General features: G+C 43.5%; 1 protein-coding gene across 1 annotated transcript in view; it reads left to right on the top strand.

Annotated features, from left to right (window-relative positions):
• Positions 1-26,231, top strand: part of RBFOX1 (RNA binding fox-1 homolog 1) — a 2,485,336-nt gene that overhangs the window by 1,421,648 nt on the left and 1,037,457 nt on the right. The window contains 1 exon segment of the mRNA XM_074028822.1: positions 8,555-8,602. Coding sequence (XP_073884923.1) covers positions 8,555-8,602 — 48 coding nt within the window.

Below are 26,231 nucleotides of genomic sequence, written 5' to 3' on the forward strand. Positions count from 1 at the left end.
GAGGCTAAGCAAAGCCGGCCTCCTTGTGCAGGGTTCCAGAACTGGTGTGGATGAGTCCAGTAGGAGAGACCCTAGCAGTGTGATTCTGCTATCTGTGCAGAATCCCATCTGTCACCAGCAACAGAGCCTCCGCTGTTCAGGGTTTCCCAGCTACAAAAAGTAGAAGGGCTGGACTCTGTCGGGAAGTTGATTGCTTGGTGATGAGTCCACAGCTCGAAATTCATACTTAACACTTAAGTAGTTGAACTGTTTTCCAAGTGAAGTGGTCGAGTGGGGCTGAAGTACTTGCTTGACGACTCCGGTTCAGAAAAGGTCAGGTCGGAACCCATCCAGAGACACCAGCTCTAGGCAGAGCGATCCGAACAATAATTTGTTCTCGCCAAAGTGACATTTTTCCAATTTGAGTCCAGCATTGTTCAGAAGCAAATGCGGTCCCCTGGGGTGTCTCCCGCATAGATCTGCAGCAGATGACGAACCAACAATATCATCTAAATAAAAAATCCAGCATGGGCTTAGTAAATTAATCCTGACAAGAATAAATTGAATAATCTTAGGGAAATGGCAAGAGCTCTGATTCTGCCAGATGGCTCTTTTCTGTCGCTTGCGTGGGTCCTCGGTGGCAGATTAAGAACAAAAATCTGTCTTTGGTTTATTGATTTCGTTAGTGCGTTGATTAACACCTGCCACTTCTGTGTGGGTAAATCATAATCGGATATGGACTCTTCTTGGCAAACCTAACATATTTTCGCTCGAGGAGAGAAAGGAAATGCTTATTTCACCTGGTCAGAATGGGCACAAGCAGATAGAGAGCTACTTTTTCTCACCTCATCTCTCAGTGATATTTTCTAGGTTTAAAAGTAAGCTGTGGTTTTCATCACTCCCATTTCGAGTTAATCTCCCATTTCTGTTTAGGTTTCTTAGCAGACAAATTCAAGGAGAGGTTTTAGTAAGAGTGAGGGGGTATTTTTTCTGACTCAGTGTCCGAAGTCAATCAGAGACTTCAGCCATTAATTTAGGAGACAGGGTGAGAAAAGGAAGATACCACGTGTACACATGATCCCGTGTCCTAGGAGTGGGCCTTACAGGTCGTCTGGGAACCTTGTCTTAGTCAGCCTGCGATGCCCTAACAAACCACCATTGACTGGGTAGCTTCTGAACAGAACGTTTACTTTATCATCGTTCTTGTGGCTGGATATTCAAGATCGAGGTGCCAGGACTGTCAGGTTCTGATGAGGGCGCTCTTCCTGGTTTGTAGACCGTCATTCTCAGTGGGTCCTCATGTGGACATTCCTGGGCTTGTGCTGCCAGAGAGAGAGAGAAAGAATAGCTGGTGTCTCTTCTTGAAAGGATACTAATTCTTTCTTTTTACTTTTTTTTTTTTTTGAGATGGAGTCTCGCTGTGTTGCCCAGGCTCAAGTGCAGTGACATGATCTTGGGGCTCGCTGCAACCTCCGCCTCCCGGGTTCAAATGATTATCCTGCCTCAGCCTCCCAAGTAGCTGGGATTATAGGTGCCCATCACCACACCTGGCTAATTTTTGTATTATATTGAAATACAATGGGATTTCACCTTGTTGGCCATGTTGGTCTCGAGCTCCTGACCTCAAGTGATATACCTGCCTCAGCCTCCTAAAGTGATGGGATTATAGGCGTGAGTCACCAAACCCAGCCAAGGACACTAATTCTTAGGACCTCATTTAACCTTAATCACTTCCTTAGAGGCCCCATCTCCAAATACAGCCTCACTGAGGATTACAGCTATGACATATGAATTTTAGGGGGGACACACACATTCAGTCCATCATACTACTTGTTAAAATGTTGATTCTGATTCGATGTGTCTGGGATGAGGTGTGATGTGTTGCATTCTTTTTTAAAGACGGGGTCTTGCTCTGTCACTAGGCTGGAGTGCAGTGGTACAATCCTAGCTCACTGCACCCTTGACTAGAGTCTTGTTCTTTGTCGCCCAGCCTGGAGTGCAGTGGTGCAGTCTCGGCTTACTGCAACTTCAGTCTACCAGGTTCAAGTGATTCTCATGCACACCTATAGTTGAAATTACAGATGTGTGCCACCACAGCCAGCTAATTTTTGTATTTTTAGTAGACACAGGTGTTTCACCATGTTGGCCAGGCTGGTCTTGAACTCTTGACCTCAAATGATCCACCTGCCTTGGCTTCCCAAAGTGCTGGGATTACAGACATGAGCCACTGCACCCGGCCTCAAGTGATCCTTCCATTTCAGCTTCCCAAGTAGCTGGGACCACAGGCGCATACCACCCCACCTAGCTAATTTTTTTCTTTGTTTATTATGTTTTTTGTAGAGACACCATCTCACTAAGTTTTCCAGGCTGGTCTTCAACTCCTGGACTCAAGCAATCCTCTAGACTCGGCCTCCCAAAGTGCTGGGATTACAGGCATGATGCATTTTAACCAGCTCTCAGGGTCACCATAGTTGCTGGGGTGCAGACTGCGCATTAAGTAGGAAGTTCCTCATACTTCCCGTATGCACAGATGAGGGAAACTTGCTGAAGGACTGCATGGTTATTAAATAGTGGCACCCTGCTTTAAGAGTCTAATGCCGTGAGTCTAATGTCAGGCGTCTCATACCAAAACTGGAATTATCCGCAGCCCTGTCCTCCCACCCTTCAGTCTTCAGTCCACTGCCACCTCCCCTGGAGGGCTTGGTAGCATGCATCGATGGGCCCTCACCCATTGAATTTTGGATTCAGTAAGTGAGGATTCTTCCATGCAAACCTCTTATTTTTCGCTTCGGGAGAGAGCGGAAATGCATCTTTCACCTGGTCAGAACAGGCAGAAGCAGACAGAGAGCTGCTTTTTCTCACCTCATTTCTCAATGGCATTTTCTACAGAAAATAGAGCCTGAGAATGTGGATTTTTTTCCTTATTTATGTTAACTGACAAAAGTTACATATATTTATCGTGTACAACGTGATGTTTGGAATGTGCATACATTGTGGAATGTCTAAGTAGAGCTAATATTATATACGTTACCTCACATTGTCATTTTTTTGTGGTTAGAACACATAACATCTACTTTTTAATCAATTTTCAAGATTACAATACGTTATTGTTAACTGTAGTCACCATGTTGTATAATATTTGAACTTATTCCTCCTAACTGAAATTTTATGTCTTTAGGCCCATGTCTCCCCAACAAACCCCCTGGTAGAGAGGGGAGTTCTTGCCAGCCCCAGGTAACCACCATTGTACTCTTTAATATATTTTTTATATTTGTTTCATGCAGCATTGGTCTTTCTGTAACTAGTTTATTCAACTTAACATAATGTTCTCCAGGTTCACCCATGTTGTTACAATGACAGGCTTTCCTTCTTTATTAAGGCTGAAATGGTATTCCATTGTGTCTATATGCCACATTTGCTTTATCTGGTTCTTCCTTGATGGACACTTAGTTTTTTGCTTTTTGGTTTATTTCAATGGGTTTCTGGGGAACAGGTGGTGTTTGGTTACATGAATGAGTTCTTCACTGGTGGTTTCTGAGATTTTGATGCAACCATCACCCAAGCAGTGTACACTGTACACGATATATAGCCTTTTACCCCTCACCACTCCCCAACCTTTCCCCTGAGTCCCCAAAGCCCACTGTATCATTCTTATGCCTTTGCTTCCTCATCGCTTAGCTCCCACTTATGACTGAGAACATGCAATGTTCCATTTTCCATTCCTGTCTTATTTCACTTAGAATAATGGTCTCCAGTTCCATCCAGGTGGCTGTGAATGCCATTATTTCATTCATTTTTATGGCTGAGTAATATTCCTTTATATATATATTGGGGAAGTATTTTATTACATATATATAATATATAGTATTCCATTGTGTGTGTGTGTGTGTGTGTGTGTGTGTGTGTGTGTGTGTGTATTGGGAAAGTATTCTGTTTTATATGTATAGTATATTATATATTGTATTCATATATATATATACACACACACACATAGCATTCAATATACCACACTTTCTTCATCCACTTGTTGATTGATTGATGGGCATTTGGGCTGGTTCCATATTTTTGCAGTTGTGAATTGTGCTGCTGTAAACATGTGTAATATTCAGTTTGATTCCCTTTCTTAGCTCTTGTGAATAATGCTGCAATGAAGAAGGAAGTGCAGAGATCTCTTTGACATATGGATTTCATTTCCTTTCAGTGAATATTCAGTAGTGGGATTGCTGGATCATACAGTACATCTATTTTTAATTTTTTGAGAAGCCTCCACACCGTTTTCCATAATAACTGTAAGAATATGCATTTTTAACAGCAGCTCATGCTGCTGGTCGGAGAGTCTCACTTTGAGAAGCACATCTAAGCAAGGAAAAAGAGTGAAACCTGTGGCCTAAATTACGTTAGCTGACCAAACCACCTTGAGGAAAATAAAATTACCTGGAGGGAAGGGAAAGCACCTGATTGGGGACCGCTTCTGGTTTCGGATTTAAGCTTCCTCATTGTGTGATTCAGGGTCAGTTACCTAATGGCTAGTCACAATTATCACACCACAAGGTAACTAAGGAATACCCATTTTGTTTGATTGTTGGTAATTTAGAGGCAGTAAGAAAAACACCATGCACAGTACCTGGCACGAAAGAGGGAGGTATTCAATCGTTGCTCACCGGTTCAGTCCCACTTGACTGATAGGAAACAGTCTGTTCTACATAAAACAAGACATTTGCTATACAGATCTTCACCTTATTATATTGTCTCTCTTTGTTCCACTCTGGATTCAAAGGTACCTAGAATTTACTGGGTTTACTAATAAATCGTCAGCTTCTCATATTAACCTTTCCTCATGATGCATCCACAGAGAGAACCCCACTACTTCTTGGTGAGAAAAACAGCATTTCTATCGAGTTAACCAAAGTGGAGTCCCTAATGTTTTTTGTTTGTTAAAGTGGTTGGTTTGTTGGTTGTTTTTTGGAAATGGAGTCTCACTTTGTCGCCCAGGCTGAAGTACAATGGCACGATCCCAGCTCGCTGCAACCTCCGCCTGCCAGGTTCAAGCAATTCTCCTGCCTCAGCCTCCCAAGTAGCTGGGATTACAGGCGTGCACCACCACACCCAGCTAATTTTGTATTTTTAGTAGAGACGGAGTTTCACCATGTTAGCCAGGCTGATCTCGAGCTCCCGACCTCAGGTGATCCACCTGCCTTGGTCTTCCAAAGTGCTGGGATTACAGACGTGAGCCACCATGCCCAGCCTGGAGCCCCTAATGTTTGTAACCCCCTATACCACCCTGCACATCCATACCCTCCCTGCCTCCATGGAGAGCATGGCCAGGCTACAAACCTTGCAATGGCCCCTAGCCACCATCTTTCTCTCCCACACGACATCCTCTCTTTAAAGACGTCCCTTTGATTCTGTCTGGCCTCTGACTACTTCTCTCCCCTTCCCCTGCCACATCCTCATCCAGCCACCATCATCTCACACCTGTGACTCCTGTGGTAGCCCCCAAACTAGTCTCTCTCCACTTAAATTTGTAACCCCTGACTGCCTGTTCTATTAAAATAGAAGTCAGGTCATGACTGTCCTCTCTCCAGAATGCCTGAGTGAAACCCACAAGTGCCGCTGAGGATGTGGACAGATTGGAACCCTTGTGCACTGTTAGTGGAGATGTAAAATGGTGCACCTGCTATGGAAAATAGTAGGGTGCTTCCTCAAAAAATGAAACATTGAATTACCATGGGTTTGGCAATCTCACTTCTGGGCATACGCGCAAAAGAATTGAAAGCAGGGACTTGAATAGATACGTACACACCCATGTTCATAGCAGCATCGTTCACAATAGCCAAAAGGTGGAAACAGCCCAAATGTCTATCCACAGATGGTGCTTATGAATGGATAAACAAAATGTGGTCTCTCCATACAATGCAATGTTATTCATCCTTAATAAGAATGAAATTCTAACACATGCTACCACATGGATGAACCTTGAAGACATTATGCTAAGTGAAATAAGCCGGGCACAGAAGGACAAATGTTGTATGATTCCACTTATACAAGTGTTACAGCCTCAATTGTGTAACTCTAAAATTCATATACTGAAATCGTAACTTCCAATGTGACTGCGTTTGGAGATTAGGCCTCTAAGGAGGTAATTCAGGTTAAATGACGTCATGAGTCTTAATCCAATAGGATTAGTGGTCTTATAAGAAAAGAAAGATGGCCAGGTGCAGTGGCTCGCACCTGTAATCCCAGCACTTTGGGAGGGTGAGGTGGACAGATCATGAGGTCAAGAGATTGAGAGCATCCTGGCCAATATGGTGAAATCCCATCTCTACTAATAATACAAATTTGGCTGGGTGTTGTGGTGTGCGCCTGTAGTCCCAGCTACTCAGGAGGCTGAGACAGAAGAATCACTTGAACCTGGGAGGTGGAGGTTGCAGTGAGTCAAGGTTGTGCCACTGCACTCCAGCCTGGCGACAGAGCTAGACTCCATCTCAGAAAAAAAGAAAGAAAGGTAGATAGATAGATATCTCATAGATCTGTCTTCCTCTCTCTCTCTCTGAAAAAGTACAGAGCAGCAGCTATGTGAGGCACCGTGAGAAGGAGGCAGCTACAAGCCAGGAAGAGAGGCCTCACCAGGAACCCCGACAGGACCCTGACCTTGAACTTCCACCCCCAGAACTCTAAGAAAATGAATTTCAGTGGTTGAAGTCACCTAGTCTCTAGTATTTTTATGGCATTCCTAGCAGACTTATACAATGAGCGGAGTCTAGAATAGCAAAATCCACAGAGACAGAAAGCAGAAGGTGGTTTTTAGGGGCTCTGGGAGGGGAAAGTGGGGAGTTACTGTTTAATGGATACAGGTAGAAAAATGAAAAAATTCTGGAGATGGAGGGTGGTGATGGTTGTATAGCAGTTTGAATGGGTAATGCCTCAGAACTGTGCACCTACAATGGTAAAATTGTTAATGATACGTGTATTTTATCACAATAAGATAGTAAAACTCTGAGGGGTTTCTCATTGTTCTCAGAATAAAAGTAAACATCTTCCTGTGATCTCATTCACCTTTATTTTCCTCCCTTTATTTTCCTCTCTTGCTTCCCTCTAGCCACAGTGGCCTCCTCTTACTTGGCTCTGTCCAATGCATTTCCCCCTTGGGGCTTTGAACTTGCTCTCCCTTTGCCTGGGACATTCTTCCCCAGTTGGCTACTTGGCTCATCCCCCTAACTTCCTTCAAGCCTTTGGTCAATTTCCACTTTTTCAACAAAAATCAACATCTTATTCCCCTATCCTTGGCATTTCCCATCCCCTCTCCTTGGCTTATTTTTCTTCATAGTACATATTCTTTCTGGAATACCATTAAGTGATACGCATTGTTTAATGCTTGTCTTGTTTAGAAGAATGTAAACATCACCAGGACGGGCCTGCCATGTGTCTTGTACATTGTTCAGTCCTCCATGCCTAGAACAAGGTCTAGCAGCCAACAGATGCTAAAAAAAATCTTCCATATGAATAAATTAATGCCACAATTGCTTGTGGGACTGTGCCTGTCATTTTGTCTAATTAGTTTGTTTCACCTTTTCATACCAGGACAACAAGAAAAAAATGCAGAAAAAATAGGTGTGCAGTAAACATGAATGCGTGAATAAGTACAATGGTAGATGGATCAGTGGACAGATGGATGGGTGGGTGGATGAGTGGCTGGGTGGAGGGATGAATGGAGGATACATGAAGGAAGGAAGGATGGATAGAAGAGTGGATAGAGGATGGATAGATGGATGGATGGGTGGGTAGATGGATGGGTGGATGGATGAATAGGTGGGTGGATGGATGGATGAGTAGATGGATGGGAGAAGGATGCAGAATAGATGGATGACCAGATAGATGGGGATGGCTGGGTAGATGACTGGATGGATGAATGGATGCAAAGATGAATGAGGGTGGATGGGCAGGTGAGTAGATGATTGATGGATAGAGGATGGATGAAGGATGAATGGATGGATGGATAGAGGAAGGATGGGTGGGTGGATGAATGGATAGATGGGTGGATGGATAGGGGAAGGATGCAGAATGAATGATGAATGGATGATTAGATGAATAGACATGGCTTGTTGGGTGGATGGATGGATAGAGGATGGATGGATGGATGGTTGTATGGTTGGAAGGATAAAAAATCAATGGTAATAGTTTGTGTTGAAGTGAGAGATATCTGACTATCCTCAATTTTGAATGGCAGAGATATTAAAGGTAGTCTCTGCTGATGTGAACAATTGTATGGGGGGGCAGATTATTTTATGAGTCATCAGTTCCTCTTTGCTATGGCCTCTGATCCATAGCCTTTGCCTACACTCCACATCTGCATGTAATAAAACTTACTTATGACATCCATATGTCTCCAATGCAAACACCGCAGCATATACCTCTAAAAAGCACTATAAAGAGCAATGACTCGAGAAGGAACTGTTAGAAGCATGAGCTCTTTATTATTTTAAAGGGCATTTCAACAACACCACTGAATGTTCTCTGACCATAAGTCTGACTCCTGTTCCTTCTCTCACTTTCCTTTCTTTTCTTCTCTTCTCAGGATATCAAAGCAGACTGCAATACCTGCGTGGAAATAGAAGACAGAAAGGCGAGTCAATATTTTTCATTTTTAGAGTTTCAAACAGAACAAGAACTCTGTAAATGGAACCCCAGTGTTTAAGTCATGCCTCTCTTGATGATGGTTTGTAGGTGATTCATGGTCTATTACATATTTAAAGATGATCAGACTTAAAAATACTTGTCATTTTACTCCTTTACAATCTGTGTTACTTCTGATGGCTTCATAAAGAGTGCATATTGCAATTTTTATAAAAAATATGGTGCTGATTTCTCTTTCAGTCGTACCCTTCTTTTCAGGAAAATACTTAATCTGTTAACTCTTGTCCCATTGAAGTTGAATATTGATGTTGATGTTTATTATGTATATCATATGTATGATTATATTATTACATACATTATAGAATATATAATATTGGGGTTCCCAGGGTGCATCCCTATATATCTGGCTCATACACTTGAAAAAGAGTTCACGGCCAGTTGTGGTAGCTCATGCCTGTAATCCCAACACTTTGGGAGGCAGAGGTGGGTGGATCACCTGAGGTCAGGAGTTGGAGACCAGCCTGTCCAACATGGTGAAACCCCGTATCTACTAAAAATGCAAAAATTAGCCGGGTGTGGTGGCACGCGCCTGTAATCCCAGCTACTTGGGAGACGGAGGCAGGAGAATCACTTGAACCTGGGTGGCGGAGATTGCGGTGAGCCGAAATTGCACCAGTGCACTGCAGCCTGGGTGACAGAATGAGCCTCCAGCTCAAAAAGGAAAAAAAAAAAGAGCTTGCCCTCAATTTCTATCATGACACATTCACACGAGCCACAGCTTCCTATTTGAGATTAAGGGGGAGGGGGCAATGTCATTTTCTACATATTTAGAGTCCCTTCACCCATTTATCTTCTTTGCTACACTTAGTGTGAATCCCCTCAGGAAAAGCAAGTGTTAGACAATTGTTTGTTAATATTTTCACAGTCTCTTTTTATTGACAAGAGTTCACAGACATTTCTGTAGCAAAGCACATCCAAGGAGATCAAATTTTACCCTGTGTACGCCTTGGATCCAAAGAGGTCAAATAAGCGAGTTGAGAGTATATACCTCCTGGCTACTTTTGACATCGTTCCACAAGTTTGAAAGATGTTTCCCTTTTCAAGTGTACCATGATTGTCAAATGGGTTATTATTTCAAGCAGAGGTTTTCAGCTCTGATTGTATGATGACTTGGGCATGTCTGCTGATTAATAAGGTGGGGGAGGACATCTTAAAACAAAAATTTGCTTTTAAATAAAAAGCAGTTGCCACACATTATTTTAAGGAGCGCTAATCTCCTCACACTGGGAAGAATAATGATACAGTAGGTTAAATTCAATCTGCGTGATCCCAGCTTTCAGTTGTGTGTTGCTCTAGTTTGCAGGCAGAGAAATTTCAATTCACGTTTGCGTTCACCATGTGTTTGCGTGCTGGTATATGCATGTGTGTATTCTGTGAGTTGGACAGATGGAATTGCTGCTTCGGTGAAGCGTGTGTCCAAAGTGTTTCACCAATGTTCTGCCCAGCCCAATCATTCCACTCATGTCACAGTGTTTAGAAAGCACATTCCCCAACCTGCTTCCAAAGGTCATTTGCGTTTCCCTTGGACTTTTATGGAATTCATCAGCATGTTTGTCCAGTATCTTTTTTAAAAATTTAACTGCCAACAGCGCTTGCAAGATCACATAGGAAGTGATGCTGTTAGAACAACCTGAGCTCCATCATGCACAAGGTAAATAAGCAGCCAGGGTAAGCTCTGGGCAAGGAGAGCCACCCAAGCTCTGCTGCACCTGTGCGAACTGCCTGTGGTTAAGACATCATGATGATGACAACTGCCCAGGTCTCTGCTACTCTGTGATGCATCTTGGTGGGACAAAGTCATTAATGGTCATACCGTGCATATGTGATTTCAGCTCTTCCCAAGAAAGGGGGAAAATATGCACACACAGACACACACACACACACACACTTCTAGTTTTTCCATAAATTGTTGGATTGAGGCAAAAATGTCAAATGAAACCTGGTTTCTGATGAGTTTTCCCATTGTTTTCTCAACTTGACCTCATATGACTGATAGATAAATTTCCGAACAGCTCGTTGCAGTTAATTGGTGGTGAATCTTAGTGATAAGAAAAGTAATACCCAGTTAAAATTCTCAATGTCTTACTCTCTAAGGACTTTTTATTCTCTCTTTTAAAAAAGGTAACTCCTCTCCTCTCCTCTCCCCTCCTCTCCTCTCCTCTACCCTCCCCTCTACCCCCTCCCCTCCCCTGCCCTCCCCTCTACCCCCTCCCCTCCCCTCCCCTGCCCTCCCCTCTACCCCCTCCCCTCCCCTCCCCTGCCCTCCCCTCCCCTCCCCTCCCCTGCCCTCCCCTCCCCTCCCCTGCCCTCCCCTCTACCCCCTCCCCTCCCCTCCCCTCCCTTCCCCTCCTCTGCCCTTCCCTCCCCTGCCCTCCTTCCCCTCCCCTGCACTTCCCTCCCTTCCCCTGCCCTTCCCCTCCCCTCCCCCTCCCCTCCCTTGCCCTCGCCTCCCCTTCCCTCCCTTCTTTTCTTCCTTCCCTCTTTTCCCTCCTCCTTTTTTTCCTTCTTTCTCACCTTCCTTCCTTCCTTCCTTCTTTTTCCTTCCTTCAAATTCCCAGTAATACAGTGAATCTTATACTCAGGCTATAGTTTCTCTGGTTCTAACTATTGTTAAGAAGAGGTTGGGGGTGAGGTTTTAGGAGGTTGCTTTATATATTGGAGATAGTTCTCTTAATTGAAAAGTCAAGAAGCAAACTCTAATGATCCCACAGAGGCAGCGTGCCCCTCACCCCAGCAGTAGAGCTCCGTCCCCCTCCCTCTCTGCTTGGTGATATGGTGTGAGGCCACGTAGGGAGACGGTGGCTGCAGCAGCTGGAATGATCACCACCAGGTTCTGGGAGTGCACTCTGGTGCCTCTGCCACATGGACGTGTAGTTAGGAAATTTCACCACTGGAGTCATGACACTTGCTCCCCCACGTGTGTCTGTACGTGTCCCTCTCCATTTAATCCAAATGCTTCTGGCAAAATCAGTAATTTGATAAAGTGGAATTGAAGTGACAAGAGATGACAGAGGTGCCAAAATAATAAGTAAACCTGTGTCTGAAGTGGCAGCCTCTTGGCCCATGTGGATTTTTACGACTGTTGAGAGCTCTGAAAGAGAACTGGTGGTGCTTTCTTTAAAGCTTTTTTTTTTTTTTTCCTGGTTTTGTTTTGTTTTGTTTTGTTTTTTTAGTTAAGGGAGCTTCACAGAATCCCTATAGGATGCAATGGCTTCCCAAGAATCACATTATTTTTCATTATTTTTGGTTTTGCTTTCACCTCCCCTGGCTTTCTGTCTACTTCGATTCTAGATATTCCATATAGAAGGATATATTTGTGTACCTTTATCTATACCTATGTATGTTGTTGAATATCTTCTTGATAGAAGAATTTTAGAAAAGATAAAATCTTAGGTTTTCCGTGGAGTCCTGTGGGGCCTCTTTGATTTGTGCCTCATTCCCATTTTCTTGCATTCAGTGGGGCCGTTTACCTTGAGATGAGAGATTTTCCAACTGAATCTTACACCAGACATCATGATAGAAGATAAATGGTGAATTTCAAGAGTGGAAGAGAGCCTTTTTTTGGAAATGAAGTCTCCCTCTGTCTCCAGATTGGAGTGCAGTGGTGTGATCATGATCTCAGCTCACTGCATCCTCTGCCTCCTGGGTTCAAACGATTTTCCTACCTCAGCCTCTCAAGTATCTGGGACTGTAGGCGCTCACCACCATGCCTGGCTAATTTTTGTATTCTTAGTAGAGATGGGGGTTTTACCATGTTGGCCAGGATGATCTCGAACTCCTGACCTCGTGATCTGCCCACCTCAGCCTCCCAAAGTGCTGGGATTACAGGTGTGAGCCACCACGCCTGGCCGAGAGCCCTCATCTTAAGAGCAATACAATCGTTCTTCTTGGTCTGCACACAGTCTGGGCTCGATCTGAGGCTTTTCATAGAATAAAAGAACGTTTATCCTCTCCTGTTTTTCTATTTTTCTTTACCCCAGAAGCCTATTTTCTCTCAGGCTGACAGGAAACTAATTATCATTTGGAAAACCTTGCCTGGCTGTTTATGTGGAAATTCATAATGTGTCTTGGAGAGTGGTTTTATGTTTTTCTTTTGCTTCCAAGCCCGCCAATTAGCAGAGCCCCTCTGAATGTACCTCTGCTTGGATGGGTTCCTGGTCATTGCTTACATTGTCCCAGAGGGTGTCCTAGGGAGATCCTAAGGGCTGGTGGAGTTTTTCACCCTTTAATAGGAAGCAGGAGCACAGGTTTTTGTTATGTTTTGTTTTGTTTTCCTCCTGCAGGTGAACATTGTGGAGCTAATGCAGATTTAGCAAAGGTGACGCGAGGTAACCCATCACTTGGAGTACGGCCTCACAAAACCCCATGCATTTGACATTTATAGTACCCGTGTTTCCGCTGGGGCACTGAGGCATTTAAATTCATTTTTATTTGTGGTGCAAAATCCATCTGAATTTCAATACTATTACGAAGACTGAGATTCAGGTGATGAGAGGAGAGGCTGATGGATCAGTCAGGGGGAGAATCTGTCAGGAGGAGACGAGAGCCCATTTGTCAAAGGCTGTAAACACAGACGGGGCTTCCTCTTCTCACTTATCGCCTGGCCCGGTGCAGCTAAACGGGTTCAGATCTGCTATAAAATTGCATGAAAGGAGTTTGAGTGGTTTTCCAAGTTATGGCGACTTTCAGATTGGGTCCCATTGAAGCTGCGGTTGGGAGATAGAAGCTTTCGTGCTGTGGTTAACACTGAGAGTTCTGAACTCATCTTTTTACAATTCTTCTTCCAGATCAGGCATCTTAAGTACTGCCGGATACTTAAAACAGCTGTGGGGTGGAAGTACCATCATTTCCCTGTTTTACAGGGAAGAAAAAGGAAGCTCAGGCACGTTCAGTGATTTGCCTGAGATCACTCAAGCAAGAGGCCAGGATTTAAGCTCAGAGATTCTTACTCCAGAGTCTGCGCTCTGCGGTTTTATACTACTACCCTGCCTTGCACAAAAAAATAAATAAATAAAAAACAAGAATTACATCTGTAGAGTATGAGAATTATACTTCCCAGTTGATGGATTTGTGCCTCGACTGGCATCTTCATTTATCGCCAAGTAAACGGTATGGCTTTCAATATGGGGCAGGCTGTCGGCTCCCACATTGCAGCTGTAGCTGGCTCACGGTGGGGGTTCTTCACGGTGTTCACGAGCATGCCCCTCCGGGAAGTAGCTGGCGCCCAACAGTGGGGTGGCCAGATGTCTTCTGGCTTTGAGGATGAGGGACAGTAGCACCGGAACTGGAGTGCTGACCTTAGTTTCCAAAGACCTGATTCGGTTCCTACCTTTGGCAATTTCAGCACAGTAGACACAAGGATTAGAACTTATTGCTTAAAGAGTATTAGGGAGGCTGAGCGTGGTGGCTCACACCTGTAATCCCAGCACTTTGGAGGCTGAGGAGGGCGGATCACAAGGTCAGGAGTTCGAGACCAGCGTGGCCAACATCGTGAAACATCCTGTCTACTAAAAACAGAAAAATTTGCTGGGTGTGGTGGTGCGCACCGGTAGTCCCAGCCACTCGGGAGGCTGAGGTGGGAGAATTGCTTGAACCCGGGAGGCGCAGGTTGCAGTGAGCTGAGATCGCGCCATTGCACTTCAGCCTGGGCAACAAGAGTGAGACTTCATCTAAAAAAAAAGAAAGAAATTTTTTGCTTAAAGAGTATTAGGGAAAATAGCTAATGCGTGCTGGGTTTAATACCTTGGTGATGGATTGATAGGTATAGCCAACCACGATGACACACGATTACTTACATAACAAACCTGCACATCCTGCACATGTACCCCAGAACTAAAAATAAACATGAAAAAGTAATTCTTGCATAGGTAATGGTTGGTAGCTCACACACATTAAGTCACTTACCCAAGATTATTCAAGATGTATCATGAGGCCAGGACTTGAGCTCAGAGATTCTTACTCCAGAGTCTGTACGTAGCCTCTGGAGCTTGAAATGTCTGGGTTTCAATCCCAGCCCTCCCAAATAGCAGCTCTGTGACCTTGAGAAGCTTTCTTACCCTGTATCTATCTCCATCTGCTTATCTGTAAATTGGGGGTGATACAATCTGCTTGAAATATTGGTTTGAGGAATTTATAAGATAATACTGCAAATCATGTTATATAATACCTGGCGCAAAATAAGAACTCGATTAACTGTAGCTGCTGTTATTTTTATTTTTACTGGTATCCACACCTACAGGCCTACCATGTCATTTATCATTACATTTATTTTATAAAATGAGGCCCCGGAAAGTCTTAGGGGATCTCAGGGGAGTAGGCAACCAATGAAACCTAGTAGACCTTGGAAATATTTCATAGAGGAAGGGGATCCTTGGTGTAGGTCAGGAAATGCAAATGCACCTGCTTGCCCAATCCAGGTAGGAATTAATGAATTAATGGAGAGGGGAACGGAGTGATTGTCTTTAACGTGAAGTCCTGTGCACTGCAGCGACCTGGAGGGTGATGCCTTCATAGCTTGGGAACTATTATTCAGCTAAATGGGGCCATGTGGAATATTGATTCAGTACTGATGTTTTCTAAGCCAATCTGGATTTTCCTGTGATACCACTGATTTTTAACACACTATATGCAAGCCAAATGAAGCAGTTATGCAGAAAAGTTTCAAGAGACGAGACTTGAGTGCTGCAAGCTAACTCTCAGTTGGTTAGAAAGAGCTCCCATGTACATAATTCCAGGCTTTGTCGGTCTACTAAAGGCCTTTCTGGCAGAGGGAGCAGCATGGCGAGGACAAGACGGTGTACAGAACATGGTCTGTTTACGGCAAACGCAAGTCTGGTGTGTGTGTCTGAGATTGGCCAAAGGAGAGACTATAGCAGTGAGTAGGTAACAGCTTATGGAAGGAATAGTTTATCAGGCCGATGGATTGAGGCTCTGTGTCAATCCTCTGTGCCCATGGAAGGCAAATCTTTACTGGATGGGGCCAGCGTTACACAGCACCAAGAAGCTACTTAAACTTTGTATGAAGAACCCAGCCAAAGTGAAAGTCATCAGGGGAATAAGAACTGGGGATGGAGCCCAGAGAAAGAGCCAGAAGCTGGCCCTGGGGTTGAGTACAGGAAGCTGAACACTTTGACTCGAACAAGATGAAGTTAGCCTGGACCTTGAGAAATCACAGGGCTGAGTTGCCCCTTTTTTGTGATGTGTGACAGAGTGAACATGGGAATGCAACTGTGTCTCTTTGAGATGGTGATTTAAGCATTGAGATGCCTGGATTATTTGGTAGTTCGATTTCTCATTTTTTGAAGGACCTCCGTACCATTGTGCATAATGGCTATAAGGGTATTATATAAGAATATCCATTTTAATAGCATGGAAGTTCTACAATGGAATATTATTTAGCTGTTAAAATGAAGGGAATCCTGCCATTTGCAACAAGATAGATGAACCTAGAGGACGTTAGGTAAAGTGAAATAAGCCCGACACAGAAGGGCAAATAGTACATGATCTCACTTTTACGTGGAATCTAAAAAATTCAAACTCAAAGAAGCAGAGAGTAGGATGGTGGGTTGCCAGAGACTGGGGGGCGAAAAAAAGGGAGGATCTTGGTCAAAGGATACAGACTTTTGTCTATAAGATGATTAAGTTATAGAGAACTAATGTACACTGTAGTGATTAGAGTTAATGTATTTTAGACTTGAAATGTGATAAAAAGAGTAGATCTCAAGTGTTCACACACACACACACACAAAGTAAGTATGTGAGATGATGGATATGTTAATTAGCTTAGTAGTAGTAATCGTTTCATAATGTAAACGTTTATCAAAAGATCACATTGTACCTGTTAAATACATGCAATTTTTGTTTTTTACCTGTACCTCAGTGAAGCCAGGGAGAAAAATAGAGACAAGGTATAGAAGTGGAACACATTTTCCTGCAGGCCAGTATTGTACAAGTGTTGAAACAGTTAGATTAGATTTCAGGTGGCAAACAAGGTATCTTCAGGCAGTTCATGGATATGGTATCAAATCACATAGTAGGGAAGTTATTTCCTTGTCAACTATTTCTCAGACCTTGACATTACATCAAAGACATAATTTGGTGGTTGATTAAAAAAAAAAACCTAAAAGACTCAAATGTTTGATCATCTACCTTTTTCTTTTCTTTTTTTTCTTTTTTTTTTTTTTTTTTTTGAGACGGAGTCTCGCTCTGTCGCCCAGGCTGGAATGCTGTGGCCGGATCTCAGCTCACTGCAAGCTCCGCCTCCCGGGTTCACACCATTCTCCTGCCTCAGCCTCCCGAGTAGCTGGGACTACAGGCGCCCGCCACCTCGCCCGGCTAGTTTTTTGTATTTTTTAGTAGAGGCGGGGTTTCACCGTGTTAGCCAGGATGGTCTTGATCTCCTGACCTCATGATCCGTCCGTCTCGGCCTCCCAAAGTGCTGGGATTACAGGTTTGAGCCACCGCGCCCGGCCAATCATCTACCTTTTTAACCAAGAGACCCAGAGCCCTTTACAGGCAGTTCTGGCATGTGGCTTTAACTGAATAACAGTGTTTTACTTTTGAATTAGAGTTACTTTCTGCTTATGACAAAGGATACTGCTCTTTCTGTTTACTTCAACGAGCTGTTTCCTTTCTTTAAAATAAAAACTTAAATGACTTGTAACACATTCATTAAGAACAAAAACAATTTAAAGAAAAGCACATGAGTGTGGAAACATTGTGAGTATGGACTGCACATAACCGAAATGTAGGGCACACTGTTTTCTACTGGTGGGTTTGCATTCAGGGGAGAGTTCCTTGTTTGCATTATTTAAGTTTCAAACTCTCCTTGTGTGCAGGAGGGAACCAGAAGTGGGCAGAGATGGACAGAGGAGTCCAGGGTGGAAGGCAGGTCGGAGGATGGGTCTGAACTAGAGGCATGCAGGAGATGGGGAGAAGGAAGGTTTGCATTTTCAAGAGAGTGGATAAGTCCTATCCACATGACTTACTGATGATGGATGGGCGTCATGAATGGCTCCACCCAGGAACTTGTCAGAGATGGTTCAGCTTAAGTATTTGTGTACACTTTGCTACCATGTGGAAGAAAGGCGTTGATCAACACTGACAATAGATTAATCTCCTGGTTTAGGGCTTATGTGCCAATGAGGCTGCATATGAGCATGACATAGCCAGTAGGATTGGTTTCTATTAGTGCCGCTCTCTTGCCTCTGGGAATACGAGTGGACTAGATCTCTGCACTTCTGATAGCAGAACAAAGACGGAAGGGGAAGGTTCACTCCTTCCTGGGAGGGCCTCTTTCTAGAATGGGGAGTATTCATGGAAGAGTTTCCCTTCATAGACCGAAGCGAGATATTTAAGGCAGATAAGGGCAGAGGTGCGGTGAGCACCCATCTGGATGAGACTCACAAAGTCCCCTGGGGACTGGATTTCTTTTCTGCTTCCAATGTCCTTTGTTTAAGGCTGGTTATGCGTATGCATTAAAATGGAAGAAGCTCCAAAATTCCTGGAATCTTTGGAAATGAAAATTAGAGCATCCTGCAGGAAGGGTATTTGAGTTTGAGTCTGAAGGGAGATGGGGTGGACAGCATCCTGGGCCAGGAGGGCGTCTGGAGGTTGAGCATGGCATGACTAAGGAACTGAATAGAGGTCAGTCTAGCTGGGGGTTAGGCAGCAGTGGGAAAAGTGGCTTGAGATGAGGCTCAAAGCAGGCAAAGGCTAATCCACCTGAAACCTTATGAGGAGGAAGAGTATTATGTCCTTTAATATAGAATGAAATCTATGTCACATGGAATGTGCTATCGCCATGAGAAATGGTCAGATATGTAAAAACAGTTTCTTTGTCTTATGGAGTCTACTTGCTCATAGATTATGTGTGTGCATGACCTTTGAGACTTCTGTCAGTTCCCTCCTGGTCCAGCCATCTCTAGCCAAGGAATGGGACAGAGAGATCTAACACCAGCAAAGCCTTTCGCTGTGTTGCTGGGCTTTTCTGTTCATTCTACATTTCACAACTTATGCAGATTCCCTGAAACTGTCAGTCTTCTTCAGATTAGTAACCGTCGTTCCTCTTGGGCATGGCTCTCATTCCAAACTAATGCATAGCTGCCAGCCAGCCTGTTGTTTAGGGCAATACCTCACCCCTGGTCCTACGATCTCTGGTCACAGAAAGGTGCACGATTACCTAGTATGAGCAAATCATCTTGTATCTGCAGACCTGCCTCAGCTCCTTTGCTTAGTAAGAATTTGTGGATGGCTTCTTGGTGGGACATGGTGCATATATCACAAGTAGATCTCATTGTGCCTTTGTGCTCTGCTGAGAAGCAGGGCTGCGGGAGAGAAAGCTGCACATGTAGCCCACCACCAGGGAGATTCAACATCATTTTTACTGAGACTGGGGACCAGGCAACAGCAGAGATGATGAATCCAGTGTCTGAAATTGCGTGTTTGGAACCCATAGATAGGAGGGGACGGAAGTCAATCCTGGAGATATTCAGTTGGTGGAGACGGGCTGCTGCCGGGAAATCCTCAGCAGTTTTGTTCACTCCTCCTAATTTATTTCGAAAGACAAGGTAGAAAGACAGTTTTACAGTCAAACGGATCTGGAGTTGAATCCTGGTTCTGCCTCTTCACCAGCTGGCAGACCTTGGAAGAGTCACATTCCCACATTCCTGTCTGTCCACAGCTGCATCGTCTGTGAAGCAGGGACAGACATTGTTTGTAAATCATGCATCCCATGCATTGTTCTTGTGCGCAGCATTAGCCGGGGCGTTTTCAATTGTCATAGAAAATGAAGTTGGACCAGCTTAAGGAGAAAAATACATGACAGTTATGAGTGAAATGGGGCTGTCTTCTGGCATAGCTGGATGCTGGTGTTTTAATTTCACCAGATGCTAAGGATGGTAACCACCAGCTGTATTAACTCCCACCTGCGGAGAGAAGGAGCTTCTGAAAAAGTGGCTTAGTACAATTCCTGGATGTGGCTTAACAGGTGTCTCTTAGCTATAAAGGGCAGTGTCCCTCCTGTTTGTTTCCCTCAGCCACCCCAGAAGTGGGATGAGGGTCCAGCTGTATGACTTAAATGGACTTAAAAAAAAAGAAGGAGGGGGCTGGGCGTGGTGGCTCATGCCTGTAATTCCAGCACTTTGGGAGGCCCAGGTGGGCAGATTACCTGAGGTCAAGAATTGGAGACCAGCCAGGCCAATATGGTGAAACCCCGTCTCTACTAAAAATAAAAATTAAAAAAAAATTAGCCAGGCATAGTGACAGGCACCTGTAATCGCAGCTACTTGGGAGGCTGAGGTATGAGAATCACTTAAACCCAGGAGGTGGAGATTGCAGTGAGCTGAGATTGTGCCATCACATTCCAGTCTGGGCAACAAGAGTGAAACTCCATCTCAAAAAAGAAAGAAAAAAGAAGAAGAAGAAGGAGGGATTGTCCGCTAAAGAAACCTTGACTGGTATTTTTTTTCTAGAAGGGAAAATAAATAATAATAATAATAATAATAGCAACTACCTTGCACTGAGGATTTACTAAAGGCCATAGACCATTTTTTAGTACTTTATGCATATTCTATTATTGAATCCTTAAAAAGATCCTTTAAGACAGATACAATATTTATCCCCATGTTACAGATGAGAAAAATGAGGGATGGAGTTGATATGTCCCCACCCAAATCTCATCTTGAATTAGAGCTCCCATAATTCCCACATGTTGTGAGAGGGACCTGGTGGGAGGTCACTGAATCATGGGGATGGTTTCCCCCACCCTGTTCTCGTGGTAGTGAATAAGTCTCACGAGATCTGATGGTTTTATAAGAGGAAACCCCTTTCGCTTGTTTTTCTGTCTTCTCTGCCACCATATAAAATGCGCCTTTTGCCTTCCATCATGATTATGAGGCCTCCCTAGCCACATGGAACCGTGAGTCTATTAAACCTTTCTTTCTTTATAAATTATTCAGTCTCAGGTATGTCTTTATCAGCAGCATGAAAACAGACTAATACAGGCAGAGTTCAAGAATGTGACTGAGGCCAGGCGCAGTGGCTCATGCCTCTAATCCCAGCACTTTGGGAGGCCGAGGCGGGCAGATCACCTGAGGTTAGGAGTTTGAAACCAGCCTGGCCAACATGATGAAACCCCAGCCCTACCACAAGTACAAAATTTATCTGGGTGTGGTAGTGGGCACCTATAATCCCAGCCACCCTACTCAGGACGCTGAGTTAGGAGAATCACTTGAACCTGGAAGGCAGAGGTTACAGTGGGTTGAGATCACGCCCCTGCATTCCAGCCTGGGTGACAGAGTAAGACTCTGTCTCCAAAAAAAAAAAAAAAAAAAAAAAAATGACTGAGGTCACCCAGGTGGTAAGTGTGCAGGTGGGATTCAAACCCAGGAAGTCTTGGTTTGAGTCTTAACCTCTAGACTGTACTGCTTCTTCCAAGCATGCTTCACAGGAACAAGAAAACATGTCCTTTCTATGCTCCACATGCTTAGGGCCTGACACGGAGGTAAACAGTGACTTTCTTTACGAGAGTTATTGCAACACAGCCCTCAACAGAAATAACCTAAAATGCTAAATGCCATCCTGTGATATATCTCTGCATTTATATTTCCTCCCAGTTACTCAGCCTAAGGTATTTATCTCAGAGTCCTCAATGAGTCTGCTCCACAGAACCATCAAAATGCTCATGGTTCCAGGCAGTGCCTCACTTGCCAGCACAGCTGACAGTTATTTTTGTAGGCAAGAGCTTCTGACTCTAGGATGGGTCTCTGCACCTGCCTTTTATATTTTATTCACAGGTTAACTCTTTTACTAAACTTTGAAAATGAGATGTGAGTCGTACTTTCCTCTTTCATTTATTTTAGGAAAATGTGAGGGTGGTGGTGGGTTGCGGGAAAGGGAGGCAGGTAAAAAGTCGCAGCGCTTCTAAAGTGAATGTGATGTTGAGTTAAATTAGCCTCTGATGGGCCCGAAACCTACATGACAGATGATGAGAAGCCGCTGGGCACCCTCAGCGGTGCCATGGGCACAGTGGTAACCCAAAGAGTGCAATGAAAAGCACTGAGGTAGATCGGGCTATCGGTCTCATACACCCTCCATCAGCCTTGAAGTTGGCTTTGGGAAGCGCGTCTAAAGAATCCCAGGTATAATCGTGTGGCTAAGAGCTTCAGCTTAGGATTCTAAAACGCCTGGCTTTGAACCCCAGCTTGGTGGCTTCCTGGTTATTTAACCTCTCACATGCTCAAGGTCTCATATAAAATGGAGAGGAGGAGAGAATATTTTCCAGGGTCACTGTGGGACTCAGTGAGCTCTTACACTGAGGGTACTTATCATCTTCGCTAGGCACAGGATGCACCTTGAATAAGTGCAAGCTGGCTGGGCACGGTGGCTCACGCCTGGAATCCCAGTGCTTTTTGGACACAGGCGGGAGGATTACTTGAGCTCAGGAGTTTGAGACCAGCCTGGGCAACATAGACCCCATTTCTGCAAAACTGAAGAAAAAAAAATTAGCCACATAGTTAGGCATGATGGTGCATGCCTGTAGTCCCAGCTACTCAGAAGGCTTAAGGAGGAGAAGGATCTCTTGAGCCCAGGAGTTCAAGGCTGCGGTGAGCTATAATCGCACCACCGTACTCCAGCCTGGGTGACAGAGCAAGACCCTATCTCTAAAAAAAAAAAAAAAAAAAAGATGTACAAGCTGCCTGATTATTACACTTATATCTGCTTTCCTGCTACTCTTTTTTAAATCTTTGACTCTGTGTGTTAGATTCCTAGTGAGATCAGAGTGTACATCTAGGACCAGTTAAGACGATAGCAAAGTAAATTACAAAGCTTAAGCTGGATACCAAACCCTCAATTGCCTGTCTAGAGTTTTGTGTATTCTGTAGCTAGTTCTCAATCTGAGTGAAAGAGCATGGAGTTGAGAAAACTAAGTAAAGGTGCAGACCAGGGATTGGAAACAGATTGAATCTCTGGTGTCAACTCAGATTGATTGTGGCTGCACAGAACACCTTGTTGATGAGGAGTCTCAGATTGTGGCGTGTGGCTTCTCCCAGAAAGAGTGCATGATTGATTAGTGATGCCTGCCAAGGGTGGAGGAGTGAGAGCCACAGGATACCTGCCAGATGTAGTTTAGTTGTTCCTGGCACAGAATCTGGCAACTGAGGAGTGATACAAAGTCACATGTTGTGTGTTTCAGCCCAAAGATGCTTCTGTTCTTTCGGGCATGCCTGTTTTCCTTATGTTATGGATTTGCAGCTTAACAAGGCACCGGTATTTTCATGCCTAGTACATGGCTTAAAGATAATTTAACAAGTGAGAGCTTTATATCAGCCATGGGTAGCCACACTTTTCCTAGGTACTTGAGAAGCCTTCTCTATTGATTACATTATGGTAACAATTCACAAGATGTCATCCTCAGATAACAAGGGTTATGTTTTGATGCCTTAATTTTAAAAGTGTGATTTGTCTGTGATGATATTTGTCATCTCTTTGCAATTTTGTATTAATTGGGGATGAATTGCTTACATTTTAATACCACTAATTATAGCTATTACTTTCATGTGCCACTTATTTTACTTAAAAGAAGCAAGTCTATTCTTTTGTGTAATTTTTAGCAAACTTCTTTCTTTAAACTCTGAATGAAAATGCATTTAGGAAATGCTTAATCAAGCACAGAGCTATTTTTCTAAGATTGTTCTGTCATCTCTTCTAAAAAAAAAAAAAAAAGGCAGTGTCTTTTTTTGTGATGAGTGGAGTGAACGTTAATTAATTTTTCTTTCTCTTCAGTTGGTGGGTTCTATTATCCCACTTCTTGATGTGTGATTGGGTGACTTCACACTTTAGATAGAAAGCATGCGCTGTCCAAATGTGATTTATGTTTTCCCTGCACTTTTGCACAGTTCAGCTGAAATTTTCTTCATGTTGATCAAGGTCAGAAAACCCCGGGATTGTGCCATCCATCTCAGCAACTAGGTTGCTGAAAAAATTTGTGATGGAACATGATGCAATAACAACAGAATCCAAGGGTGGGGTGGGAAACTATGCCCGTGTGTGTGCGTGCGTCTCCCACACAAACATCACCCAATTCACTTCTTATATTGAGCTGCTTTTTATCAAGTTACGAGGCGTTTTGGCCAATTCTGGGTTAGGATTTATTTTTGCATGAAGTCATAAAAACTGCGTGATCTTCTTTTTACTATGGCCACTTTAAACTAACAGCTATCAGAATTTGCGGATCAACCAGAGGCTTTTCATATTTTCTTTGTTTTTCAGATTGATTGAAGTATGATTGACAAGTAAAAATTATATGTTTAAGGTGTACAACTTGATGTTTACATATTCATAGACGTTATGTAAAAGAGGCAGAGCTTGCAGTGAGCCGAGATCCCGCCACTGCACTCCAGCCTGGGCGACAGAGCAAGACTCCATCTCAAAAAAAAAAAAAAAAAAAAAAAAAAAAGAAAAGAAAAAAGAAAAAGTCATTAGAATCAAGTGAATTAACAAATCTATCATCTCATATATTGCTGGGGTTGTTTTTGTTTGTTTGTTTGTTTTCTTTTTTGTGTGTGTGAGTGTGGTGAGAACACTTAAGATATACCCTCTTGGCAAATTTTATATTTCCTATTCAACCGAAAGGTTTTCTGGGTGCTTTGGAGGACAGAACCTTCAGAATAGAAAAGGTCCTCAGCTTAAGGAGTTCTGGCTTTTGGTTAAGGGAGCACAGTGGAAAAGCAAATACTCACCATGAGCCAGGCTGGCAGATCTGGCTCAGCCAGGGAGGCAGACGGCCCTTCTCAGCCGAAGTAACTGACCTATGGTATGTGGAGAATCAAGTCAAGGGAGTAATTGAAAAACTCCAAGTCTACCTGTGCGTCCCTTCAAAATAGCACCCTAACTTGCAGTAAGGAAAATCTATGTCTGTCTGTCTGTCTGTCTGTCTGTCTATATCTCTGTCTCTCTCTCTCTCTCGCTCTCTCTCTCTAGAGAGAGAGAGAGATCGAGACGGGGTCTTGCTCTAGTGCCCATGCTAGAGTGCAGTGGTATGATCATGGCTCACTGCAGCCTCAGCCTCCTGGGCACAAGTAATTATACAGTACCAAGTAGGCATATTGTACTCAGTGTGATCCTCCTACCTAAGCTTCCCAAGTAGCTGGAACTACAGGAGTGCAGCGTTATGCCTGGCTATGTGTTTTTTTTTTGTTTTTTTTTTGTGTGTGTTTTTTTTTTTACTTCTTGCAGAGATGACGTTTTCCCTGTGTTGCCCAGGCTGGCCTCCAAGTCCTGAGCTCAAGCAGTCCTTCTATCTTGGCCTCCCAAAGTGCTGGGATTACAGGGGTGAGCCACTGCTCCCAGCCAAACATATGTATTTTTAATTTGATCTATTCAGATGGAGTTTTCATGTTGATTGAATTCATCAATTCACGAGTTGACAAATGTTAATTTTGCCCCATGACTGGAATGTTTTCATAAAGAAATCATAAAATTATAAGAGCTAAGGATATAACAGAAAACATACCCCTCAGAAAGCATAAGTAGACTTAAACACACAGTAAACACCTTTCCTTGATAGTGGTATGAAAAATTAAAACCATATAATATACCAGTCTCTATCTACTAAAATTAGCCAGGTTAACATGAAATAAGAATACTACCTTTTCCCGTATCGGTGACGTTGTTATAAGACTGGTTTCCTTATTTACTGGGCATGTTGCAATTTAGTAGAAATCATTTAAAAACCAGAGTACTCATACCTATGAACAACCAAACAGGTAATTATTTCTTTTGACCCAATCTTATTCATTATTTCTTATTATTCCAGTCGAATGGAAACAAAGGGACACCTGGACTAGGCCACCATTGTTATTTTACTTGCAATGTCAAAATATTGACAACAAACTAAATGCTTAATCTTAAGGTAATGGCTTACTATGTTGAACACAGAACATGATAGAGTATTATACGGTCATTAAAAATGATGAATAGGCTGGGCACGGTGGCTCAAGCCTGTAATCCCAGCACTTTGGGAGGCCGAGACGGGTGGATCACAAGGTCAGGAGATCGAGACCATCCTGGCTAACACGGTGAAACCCCGTCTCTACTAAAAAAATAAAAAAAAACTAGCCGGGCGAGGTGGCGGGCGCCTGTAGTCCCAGCTACTCTGGAGGCTGAGGCAGGAGAATGGCGTGAACCCGGGAGGCGGAGCTTGCAGTGAGCCGAGATCCCACCACTGCACTCCAGCCTGGGTGACACAGCGAGACTCCGTCTCAAAAAAAAAAAAAAAAAAAAAAAAAAAAATGATACATACACTTGTGTCAGAGGTCCATGGAATAGTAATTGATATAACGTTCAATAAAAACACACCTTATAAGCTAGCATATGCTTCTGATTTTAACCATGTGTAAAATTTGCATGGAAAAGAGAAATATTTATGTTCACATTCAAACATCATTTTATTAGTTTGATATTTGAACATTGGAAAGTAAGACATAATAGAAGAATAGGAAAGTCTGTTGGGATGCATCTAGGAAGGAATTTAGGACTCCGTTTGGGCAAGTTCCTTA

This window comes from Macaca fascicularis, chromosome 20 (assembly GCF_037993035.2).
Source record: "Macaca fascicularis isolate 582-1 chromosome 20, T2T-MFA8v1.1".
NCBI lineage: Eukaryota > Metazoa > Chordata > Mammalia > Primates > Cercopithecidae > Macaca > Macaca fascicularis.